This window comes from Onychomys torridus, chromosome 20 (assembly GCF_903995425.1).
Source record: "Onychomys torridus chromosome 20, mOncTor1.1, whole genome shotgun sequence".
Taxonomy (NCBI): Eukaryota; Metazoa; Chordata; class Mammalia; order Rodentia; family Cricetidae; genus Onychomys; species Onychomys torridus.
Genome location: NC_050462.1, coordinates 36871211 through 36882928, shown reverse-complemented (window position 1 = coordinate 36882928; position 11718 = coordinate 36871211). Strand labels below are relative to the sequence as shown.

The 11718-nt window shown below is 45.2% G+C and overlaps 1 protein-coding gene across 2 annotated transcripts in view; it reads left to right on the top strand.

The window, feature by feature from the left end:
* Window positions 1-8122: 8122 nt before the first annotated feature.
* The window catches only part of Nup107 (nucleoporin 107), a 41665-nt gene continuing 38069 nt past the window's right edge, over window positions 8123-11718 (top strand). The window contains exons 1-3 of one of the 2 annotated variants that reach the window (XM_036170127.1): window positions 8123-8236; window positions 10391-10482; window positions 10899-10985. In XM_036170127.1, the coding sequence (XP_036026020.1) occupies window positions 8229-8236; window positions 10391-10482; window positions 10899-10985 (187 nt within the window). In that variant the 5' untranslated portion in view covers window positions 8123-8228. Of the gene's footprint in view, window positions 8237-10390; window positions 10483-10898; window positions 10997-11141; window positions 11159-11718 lie in introns of those variants that run through there. The other variant, XM_036170128.1, reaches the window with a different exon arrangement.

The window sequence follows — 11718 nt, the reverse complement described above, 5'->3', positions numbered from 1 at the left end:
GGATTGTCTTTGTTTTCATTTTGCTTGGTGGTACTGAGTTTTATGCCTGAATGGCACTTTCATCATGGAGTCAGATGTGCTAAGTTCTGGGGTCCTACTAAGGTCTGGGGACCTTTCTTAGTTGGGGTTTCTATTGCTGTGAAGAGACACCATGACCATGGCAACTCTTATTTAAAGGAAAAACATTTAATTGGGGCTCACTTACAGTTCCAGAGGTTTAGTCCATTATCATGATGGCGTAACCTGGCAGCATGCAGGCAGACATGGTGCTGGAGAAGGAGCTGAGAGTGGAGGAGCTGCATCTTGATCCGCAGCCACAGGAAGTGAAGTCAAATATTGTGGCTTAAGCATATATGAGACCTCAAAGCCCGCCTCAACAATGACACATTTCCTCCAACAAGGCCACACCTACTCCAGCAAGGCCACACCTCCCAATAGTGCTACTATAGTATAAGCTTTACAGGTTCCTCTGAAATGCATTCACAGCTGAGCTCTGTTTTGCTCCAGGTGACTGACTGATAGCTAACTATTTGGTGTATGGGGAAGCTGGTTGTTTTGGATTTTGTTTGTTCGTTGTTTTGTTTTTTTCTTTTGGTTTTTCGGGACAGGGTTTCTCTGTGTAGCTTTGCACCTGCCCTGGATCTGGATCTGTAGACTAGGCTGGCCTCGAACTCACAGAGATCCACCTGGCTCTGCCTCCTGAGTGCTGGGATTACAGGCGTGCACCACCACCTCCCGGCTGTTTGTTGTTTTTTAAGTCAGCCTCACACAGCCATGCCCGGCTTTTTTTGCATGACTGCAGGAGATTAAAGAATTAAAGAGTGAAGTGGGGAGGGGGGGGCGTTGATAGATGGCTCAGTGCTTAAGAGCACTGGCTGCTCTTCCAGAGGACCCAGGTTCAATTCCCAGCACCCACAAAGCAACTGTCTATAACTCCAAGATCTAACGCCCTCACATAGACATACATGCAGGCAAAACATCAATGCACATAATAAAAATAATGAATTATTAAAAAAAAAAAAAGAGTGTTAGGCAAGCGTAATAACCACTACACTACAGAAACCCTCAAACTGTGTAGCCCAGGCTGGCCTCGAACTCGTGATCCTCCTGCCTCCGCCTCCTTCAGCAAATCCGACCCGTGTGCGAGCACGCCTGTAATCTCAGCACTTGGGAGGCAGAGGCAGGTGGATCTTTGTGAGTTCGAGGCCAGCCTGGGCTACAGAGTGAGTTCCAGGAAAGGCGCAAAGCTACACAGAGAGAGACCCTGTCTCAGGAAAAAAAAAAAAAAAAGATTTGTGAATGGATAAGCAAAGGATTCTTCTGGATAAGATCCATTGATTGTCTTTATATGGAGGACAAAAAGAGGGCTTGCAAACATGTAGTTATAGATGTAACATGTTAACTATATTGAACTCTTCAGGCAGAAAAAAATTCTGCTGTTATCACAGCATCTCAGAAAATACCTCTACTACCTCCAGTACTGTGTATCAAGTCTGACATTGCCCAATGGGCTGGTAGTCATTTTAGAGTTGGGTCAGCGACGATGGTTCAGCAAATACAGGTACTTGCTGTAAAACCTAATGACCGGAGTTTGGTGCCCAGGACCCAGGTGGAAGGTGAGAACCAACCTCTATAAGTTATCCTCTGACTCTTTACACACAGACCATGGCATGCACTTATGTCCAAATAAGTAAATAAATAAAGCTTATTATTTAAAAGCTGAAATGATGAATCAAGGAAGATTGTGTTTGAACAGCCCACTATGTCACAGATATTACAGTGCCTCATGCTATTCCAAGTCCTTACATACAGATCATCCAGTCCTCCTAATAATCCTATGATCTGGTTATTACAACCAAAAAGAAAAAAAAAAAACTGAGGCATGCTCCTGTGGCCTAAGCAACGCAGCTGAAATTGATCGAGCATGGGATAGGTAACCCTAGGCAACACAGCTCTGAAGTCTGAGCTTCCGGGCATTTTTCTCTGATGGTATTTTTATGTTGAGATCTCACAGCCATCCTAAGAAAATACATTCTCAGACTGAGGGTGTAACTCAGTGTTAGAGGCCTTGCCTAGCATATCCAAGGCTGTGGCTCAGATCCCCAGCACCAACCATATATATTCCACCTCAGGAAGCCTGATGTCCAAGACTGTGCTCCTAACCTCCAGCAAACAAGCTTCCCACTGCAAGATAGCTCCGTGGGTGGAATACTGATCAAGCAAGCCCAAGGATCTGAGTTCGATCCCCAGAACTGATTCCACAAAGTTGCCCTCTTTCCACTCATTCTGTTTATCCTTGGAAAGAGTAAACAAAAATGTCTCAAATGGCCATTGAATGTTTGGGGAACAGAGACTGAATATGGCCAGAATTTAAAATTGGAGGTGGAGACAAGTACAAGATGGTATCAGGCAAACAAACCAGAATCGAGCAGCCTGGAGTTAACCTTGCCATGTGGAGGAACCTGGAGGGAGATTGATGCTCAGAGCAGCATGGATAAAGCACTCTCTTAGGAAGAGAAAGCAAGGAGTTCAGCTTGGGCACTGTGATGAGCTGGGACTAAAGAGGAAGCAACAGCAATGGAATGCATATCAGAGATTTGGTAACAAACAGAGAAAACCAGACAGGTGGTGGTAGCGCACACCTTTAATCCCAGCACTCCAGAGGCAGAGGCAGGCGGATCTCGGTGAGTTCAAGGCCAGCCTGGTCTACAAAGTGAGTTCTAGGACAGGTGCAAAACTACACAGAGAAACCTTGTCTTGAAAAACCAAAAAACAAACAAACAAAACAAAACAAAACAAAAAAACAGAGAAAACCATTCTGCTGACACCCGGGTAGAGCTCTAGGCAGAACCTCCAGCCTTACGGGACTTCCGGTTCTATTGAGGTTCCATTCCAGACTTACAGGAGATGACTTTCTGACAAAATGGAAACTATGGGAGAGTTAAGTTTGCCATTATGTTGTCTGGTGATGATGTGCAATAGGTCCAAATGGGCAGCTATGTGTGTTAGTCTGAAAAGCAAAATCAAGGCATTCTCTGGAGACTTGTGGCAGCTAGAGCTGAAGATATAGGAGAGTTGAGGACGGCTGGGTTCTGGTCTGGAAAGGAGTATTTAAAGGAAGGGCAGACTTCCTCAGCCCACAGAGGAAACAAACCAAGAGAAGCCTGGGCAGCAGGAAAGGCCATTAAGCAATCATGGCAGCTCATCACAGGAGAGGAAGTAGGCAGATTGGCCAATGGCGGTGTTGGGAGCTCCGTGAGGAGAAAGGGAGAGAAACCTGCAGAGCCTGTTGGTGACCTCGCCTAGGACAGTTTCCACTCACAGTGTAGGGTAAAAGTAGAGTGCGTTGAGGCGTGAAGAAACAAATGGAAACCAAAGGAATGTTACCCTCAAAATATTCAGCCCAATTACCAGAGCTGTAGCTGAATGACTTTTGATATGAAAAGATATTCATGCTAATCGAATCAACAACTTATGAAACAGTGTATAATGTAATCCCAACTGTTTGTTTTCACCACATAAAAAGCCAATACAAAATGTGCTGGCATAAACAATAATTAATCCTGTCAGTTAACTGCATTCAAGTGGCAGACTTTTATTTTATTCATTTTTGAGACAGGGATTCACTATGTAGCACAAGCTTACCTAAAAGTTGCAATCTTCCTGCCTCTACCTCCTGAGTGACGGGATTTCAGAGTGTCCTACCATGCCCAACTTTGGGAGATCTCCATCAGGATATCTCCTGGAATTATAGTCACAGAGAGCTAAAGGGGTCATAGGAATCTTACATTAGTCCGTGTGCTTCTGTGTATTTTCCTAGTTTTCTATGAGAGATGAACATGAATTTATATTAAGAAAACCATTTAGTGGCTAGAGCATGTCTCAGTGGTTAAGAACTCAGTACTGTTCTTCCAAAGGACCCAAGCTGGACTCCCAGGACCCACATCAGTATCTCACAGCTGCCTAGGACTCCAGTTGCAGATCGGAGGGCCCCTGGCCTCCACCAATGTGGTAAACATAAAGTCACACAGGCAACAGCCAATAATGGCACACACCGTTACTCTCGGCGCTCAGGAGGCAGAGGCAGGCAAATCTCTGTGAATTTGAGACCAGTCTGATCTACACAGTAAGTTCCAAGAAAGCCAGAGCTACATAGAGACCCTGTCTCCAAAAAAAAAGCAAAGCACAATGTGGTGATGTTTAATCTGTGTACCCCAATAAAGCTTATCTAAGGATCAGAGGAAAAGCCAGCCATTACAGTAAACATAAAAGTCAGGCAATGGTAGCACACACCTTTAATCCTATCACTCGGGAGGCAGGGATCTGTCTGGATCTCTGTAAATTCAAGGCTACACTGGGAACAGAGCCAGGCATGGTGGTACATGCCTTTAATCCCAACACCAGTTAACTGTAAAGGCTTGGACAGACAGACAGGAAGTGACAGAGCTGGGCAGGAAGAGGAAGTGATGTAGCTGGGCAGAGAGGAAATGAGTTGGCAGAACAGAAAGGCATATAGGCGTGGGTAGAGAGGAAGTAGGTCTATTTGGAGACTGAGGGCTGGTAAGGTGAGGTTTGCATGGCTTTTTCTTTTCCTCTGATCTCTCAGGTTTTAACCCCAATACTGGCTCTGGTTTTTTTGTTAATAAGACCTTTTAAGATTTGCGTTACGGGTTGGGGATTTAGCTCAGTGGTAAAGAGCTTGCCTAGCAAGCATAAGGCCCTGGCTTCTGATCCTCAGCTCCACACAAAACCATACATACATACATAAACTCATACAGTCAAACAACACAAAGACACAAATAAATAATTTTAAAAAAGAAAATCACTAGTAGCAATTACCAAATCAGGAAGAAAAAGAAGTTTAGCTAAGAAAAGATGGGAGAGGGAAAGAAAGGAATGCTGGGTTCATCCCTAGTTCCCAAACTTCTGCTAGGGTCCCACAACCACCATGATAATCAGCCACCCAAGCCTTGGACTCTACAAGATCTGGGAGATCCAAGAGGGCAGAGCTTCAAAATGGAGGGCAAGGTGGTCAGTAGGAGAGAGGAAAACAACACTGCTGACTTGCTCATGGTAGAAATGCTTCTGCTGAAGGCCCTGGGCATGGAAAATACAGGCCTTCCCAGGAACCTTGTCAGGAACCATCACTGGACAGGGACAAGCTCCACAGGCCTACGGGAAGTACATCGAACTGCACAAAGGCACTCAAGGCAAACTAGAAATATAGAAGCCAGAAAAAATAGTGTGTGTGTGTGTGTGTGTGTGTGTGTGTGTGAGAGAGAGAGAGAGAGAGAGAGAGAGAGAGAGAGAGAGAACAGGACTCTAGATAGCACAGCTCTGGCTGGCCTGTGACTTGCTGAATAGACCAACAGACTGGTCTCAAACTTCAAGTACTTGGGATTATAGGCATGTGCCACCAAACCCAGCTCTAATGTGCCAGTCTGTCAATATTGATGTGATGTAGGCATGTTGTGACTAGTTGAACATTTTGTTTTAGAAATGTCAAAGAGCAAAACTTCAACTTGAATATTAAAGATCTGATTGACTCTTATCAGAGACTCATGAACTGGGCAGCAACCCACACACGGAATGGAGGGAAGCTCAAACCCCTGCAGAGGGGTGGGCTTTATAAACAGAAAGGGGCTGAATAGGGCAGAAATAGAAAAGTAAATTGAGGGGCTAGAGAGATGGCTCAGCGGTTAAGAGCACTGACTGCTCTTCCAAAGGACCCAGGTTCAATTCCAGCATCCACATGGCGACTCACAACTGTCTGTAACTCCAAGACCTGACATCCTCACACAGACATACATGCAGGCAAAATACCAATGCACATATAAATATAAATAAATTATTTTTAAAAAGTCAGGGGTGGTGGCGCACGCCTTTAATCCCAGCACTCAGGAGGCAGAGCCAGGTGGATCTCTGTGGGTCTGAGGCCAGCCTGGTCTACAGAGCAAGATCCAGGACAGGCACTAAAGATACATAGAGAAACCCTGTCTCAAACACACACACACACACACACACACACACACACACACACACACAAAATTAATGGAAAAGTGAATTGGCTATTTCAGAGTTACTTTTGTTGCAGAGGTAAAATGGAGTGTTTGCTCAGGAAGCAGGTAGCCTGAGTACCTGCTGTCACTGTAAATCTCCTGGCCTGCTTTGTTTTGTTTTGAGGATTTTCATTTTTATTTATGTGTGTTTGTGTCTCTGTATGTATCCGTGGGTGTCTTCAAGACTAGAAGAGGGTGTGAGATCCCCCGAATTACAGTCAGTTATGAGCTGCTCCAATATGGGTGGTAGGAACTGAACTCAGGTCCTCTGGAAGAGCGGCAAGTGCTCTTAGCCATTGAGCCATCTCTGCAGCCTCTGACCTGTTGGTTGGTTGGTTGGATTTTTGTTGTTTGTTTTTCAAGGCAGGGTTTCTCACTGGGCGGTGGTGGCACACACCTTTAATTCCAGCACTACGGAGGCAGAGGCAGGGGGATGTCTGGGAGTTTGAGGGTAACCTCATCTACAAAGTGAGTTCCAGGACAGCCTAGGCTACACAGAGAAACCCTGTCTCGAAACCCCCTCCCCACAAAAAAAAAAAAAGGCAGTTGTAGTTGGTTTTCTCCTTCAGAACTTAGATCATTAGGCCTGCAAGGCAAGCTTGCTTATTGGCTGGCCCTAATGATTGCTTTCAAATTGGAATAAATAAATAAATAAATAAAAATTGACTGAACTGAGGTCTTCAGGCCCTGAATGCTACTTTTTATCCAGATAGCATTTTGAATTGGAAGGGAATACTGTATTACTACTTTCTTTCTTTTCTTCTCTTTTTCTTTTCTTTTCTTTTCTTTCTTTCTTTCTTTTTTTTTTTTTTTAAGACAAGGTCTCAAGTAACACAAGTCTGCCTGCCTCTAATGTGGTTTGAACTGAGGATGACCTTGCCCCCTGCCTCCACTTTACTACGTTTTTTGGCCTACATGACTGCTCCATTAGGGATAAGGTTTTTATTGGAGTAAGAGAGGGGAAAGATCCAGAGGTGTCTGGAAGAGTCCAGAGCAGAGAGAAAGAGAAACAGACTAGATATGGCCAGGCCTAGGGAAGCCGGAGTAGACAAGATAGAGAGAAATATAGTTTCATGATGGGAGAACAGAGAATGGGAATTAGTGCTGGGTGGGGATCACGAGGAGGACAAAGAACTAGGGAGCGAGACTCCTTTTGAGGACAGAAAAATCTCAAGTTCCTGAGGGTTGCTGCCTTTTATCTAATCTCCAGAAATCCGATGGTTCAACCTGAGCTCATTTCTAGACATATGGAGGGGCTGAGACCTACGAGATGCTGGAAAAGGTAAGTCTCCATGCCGTAAACTTTAAAAAAAGGATTATTGAGGCCAGGTAGTGGTGGCGCACGCCTGTAATCCCAGCACTCGGGAGGCAGAGCCAGGCGGATCTCTGTGAGTTTGAGGCCAGCCTGGTCTACAGAGCTAGTCCAGGACAGGCTCCAAAGCCACAGAGAAACCCTGTCTCGAAAAACCAAAAAAAAAAAAAAAAAAAAAGTTATTGTTATTAATTTATTAAATCAGGGTCTTATTCTTAGTCCAGCCTGGCTTCAAACTCATGGTGCTCCTGCCTCGGCCTCCCAAATGCTGGTGTTACAGGCATGAGCCCAGGTGGCGTTTATGCATTGCTTTTCTATTTTTAAAAAGATGGCTGGTTCTGGAAAGGAACCATAAACAATGATAGGGAACAACTTTAAAACCCGGCCACGGAGGCGACACCCCAAGGCCCCGAGACAGGCCCGCTCCGGTGGAGTGTCGCAGGACTCCACGCAGGAACGCCGAGGCGGACTCCTTCCACCAGAATCCCAGAGTCCAGTTCATCGACTTGCGGTTTCCTAGCTGGACGCTCCACCCAGACCACGCCCACGAACGTCGCCCCGGGCAACGCGCCAGGCCCCGCCCCTTACCCGCCCCCTTCCCGCCTGGCCGGTACCGCCCAGCCACGCAGTCACGTACTGGCACACTTCCGGGCCTGCGCACGCTGGGCCTGCGGCTGTGGGCGAAAATCACGCATGCGCCAAGTGGGAACACTGTTTCTCCTTTCTCAGTACTTGTCGCAGGGAGGGCTGGTTTACCGAGGACCCGCTTCCGGGTCGAAGGGTGTGCTTCCGGAGAGCGGGAAGGCTGAAACGCGGTGGCCAAATTTGCAAGGTTCTAGGTGGACGTGGTGGCGGCCATGGACAGGTCAGTCCTGGCGGGGACGCCTGGGCCAAGGCTCGCGGCTCTCGCCTGTGGGCGGGACGACGTAGGTGACACTGTAGCTCCGCGAGGAGCGGAGCAGGAGCCGAGGGTTGCCATTCAATCCTTCCTCCTCCCTGCCGGGGATTTGGCCCCTCGTGGAGGAAAGGCCGTTCGGTGGAGGTGGAGCGGGCATGCAGGGTATGCAGATCCCTGCGTTCCAAGCCCGGGCTCCGGGGTCTGTTCGGCGCCCCCTCGCCGCCGTTCTCTCCGAAGTGGGCGGGGTGGGCGGTGATGGTCCGCATTCGAAATGCTAACTGAGCAGTCCGAGGTCACACACAGCCAGCCAGTAGTCAGTAGCAGTACTTGACACCTCAGTACAGACTTTCGAAGTGGATTTTATTGTGGCCATTCATTCATATCAGTGGTGCAGAAGTGGGCTGTCACTGTGATCAGCCCAGACCTGCCAGCACCGGGTGGTTGGTTTCCTCACGGGATCAGGTGGTGATGATGCTCGCCCTGCGACAAAGATGGGTCATTCACGTCCCTTGGCATGGGCGGAATTGATTGTGTAATGAAGACAGCCAAGCGGTGTAACACGCTGTGTTATATACTGTAACTGTGGGCAATTAGACGGAGGAGGCGTTAAATCCGCCTGCCACAGGAGTGTCAGGAAAACCTGTCACAGGTAATCTGCTAGCTGGTCTTTTGAGTAATGATGTCACATTATTATTAATACGGAATACATTGTGCTGGGTTTATTTTGGTGTGTTCCTTAAGACTTAAATAGTGCATTGAGTCTTAGACCTATCCTATGAGGATCTATACTGCCATCCTTTTGTCAGGAACAGGGAGCCTGTAAGAGATTAAGACACCAAGTTATGGGGCTGGGCATACAGCTCAGTGGTAGAGTGCTTGCCTAGCAAGCCTTAGGTTCTGAAAAACAGGAGAGAGAGAACCAGATTACCAACATGGAACTTTGTATCTCCATAAAGCTGTTTGGTGAAATATTTATGTAAATGTACACCAGGTGACAAGGAGCACGTGCAGACCTCTGTAAAAGAAACATACTCAGAGGTTTAAAGTTATGGAAAGTGTTCATGCTTGATGTGGCTGAAGGCTCACAGCAGTCTGTCTGTGGGTGAACATCATAGGCTGACCTCCTGGATTGGGATCGTGTTGTAAATAATATGCTGGAAAGTATGAATTGCTTCTGTAGGCCACAGGGAGTTATCTGAAGATTTCAAGTGGAAGAAAAGCATGTTAGTTTGTCGTTTTAAAATCTTATCCGAATGGTTTAGTTTGTAAACCTTCAGGTGACAATGTTGGAGGTCTGGAGCACTGTGACTTCAGTTGTACCGAGACAGGAGACAGCCTTAGTGTACACTAGGGGGGGCGGTAGGCATCGCTTGAAGGGTTGTTTCTCTGATTTACTAGAATCCCTTCATCCCATCAAGCCAAACAGCATGGTACTCACAAATTTGAGTTTTTTGGCTGCATAATGATGTTTTGATCAACAAACAGGTCATACATACAATGCTGGTCCCATATAATTGTATTGCCTAGTGACATGACAACCAGCTTAGTTTGTATACTGTATCGTGTTTGCATGAGAAGCAAATTACCTGAAGAATTTCTCAGAACCTGTTTCATCTTTCATTTGGTTTTGTTTCTGAAGCAAGGTCTCACTCTGTATCCAGGTTGGCCTGGAACTTACTACGCTGTTCAGTTTGGATTGCAGGTGTAAGTCTGGTCCAACTCCTCTGCATTGTCATGGAGCTAATTCATCACTGTATTTTAGAGACTGCAGAAGTCTTTGTAGAGAATTCTGCAGTTAAGCAGCTCTTTGATCCATTGCAGGAAAGATTTACCTTCAGGAAGCAGTTGTTATAGTACACATTTCAGGTTCTGAAGTAACTGTGTAGGAAAGAGAACATTATGGAACTAGGAAGTAAAAGAGGCGATTCACAGCTGAGCATCAAGTGGGATTTGGGGGAGTGAGCAAGACTTAGAAAAAAGAGGGTATTCTTGGTTAAAAGATTTAAGGCTTGGCTGTTGGAGTGACCTGTCCTTGACTGACTCAGGATCCTTTGCTTTAACTATAAAGTTTTTTGTTTTTGCAAATGCTGTCTAAGAGCTGAATTATACTGTTTGTTTTAGGAGTAGCTTTGGGGAGATGTCATCCCCTGTGATCCGGGAGGCAGAGGTGACGCGGACCGCAAGGAAGCAAAGTGCTCAAAAACGAGTTTTGAGTATCCTTTGTCTTTTAAGAATTGTACACACTGCAGAATGCTTTGAATCGGTGGTGCAGCATTGCTTCTGATGCACTGAGCATTAACTGTGGTAAAATTGGTTCATTACCCCCACAGGTGGACATACCCTCTTAATGAACTTCAATGAGGTCAAGATGTTTCTGAAAGCATGTTCTGGTTCCCTACTAGTATGTCATGGTAGACAACTAGTAGTCAGTACATATTATTTAATTCTGATCTGAGAATTTAAGGACAGAAGGAATTAACAACTATGTATACAGAAAAGGTGGTAGCAATCAAATACTTTGTTCTTGAAGAAAATGTATTCATGCATCTTGTGTATGTAATAAATCTATGGTTAACATTAGTGATTTTTTTTTTCTCTACATGGGAAACTTTCCTTAATTCTTCCCAAGTTCAGGCCAACCAAGATGAAAATTTTGGAAATACTACACCAAGAAGCCAAATTATTCCTCGAACTCCAAGCTCCTTTCGACATCCTTGTAAGATTTTTGTTTCTGCTTTGAAAGTATTTAATAGAGTAGTAGTCACCATGCCAACTAACATTTATATACCTTACATAGTAAAATATGTGGCTACAGTACTAGGAAGTAAGCATAAATAATAATGATTACAGTTATCTGAACTCTTAGAACAAGGACTGTACTTTTTATCAGTACATAGTAATGGTGTTCCTGCTTTTCCAAACAAGAAGGCGGACTTGGAGGAGCCGGTGGGAATGAGTTGGTGCTGTTATTTAGACAGTGAAAACAGAACTCAAACAATGGTTTGCTCTAAAGTGCAGGCCCACTAACTACACTGCACACCTCAGTGTGCTCTCTGAAATTAGACAATGAAGGATCTGCTGACTGGTGCAGCCTTGGCTTTTTAAAATTTTGTCTGTGCAGTTACAATTATATTGAATGTGTCTTTTATAGTTTAAAAAATGTTAATAGTCAGTATGATAAGCTCAATTTCAGAAAAATAAGTTAATTCTTCATAACAAATATTAACATTTAAAGTGTTTGATTTGCATCTAAATAACTGAAACTGAGAAATTGTTCTTTTGTATGTGTATGTGTGGGTGTTTCATGTTCTTGTATATGTAGAAGCATGTATATGTGCATATTCCTGTGTGTGTGTGTCTAGGGGATTATGTGTATGTGCATGCAGGAGTACATGCACATACGTGTGCACGTGTCGAGTCTACAGTTGAACCTTGGGTATTTTTCCTCA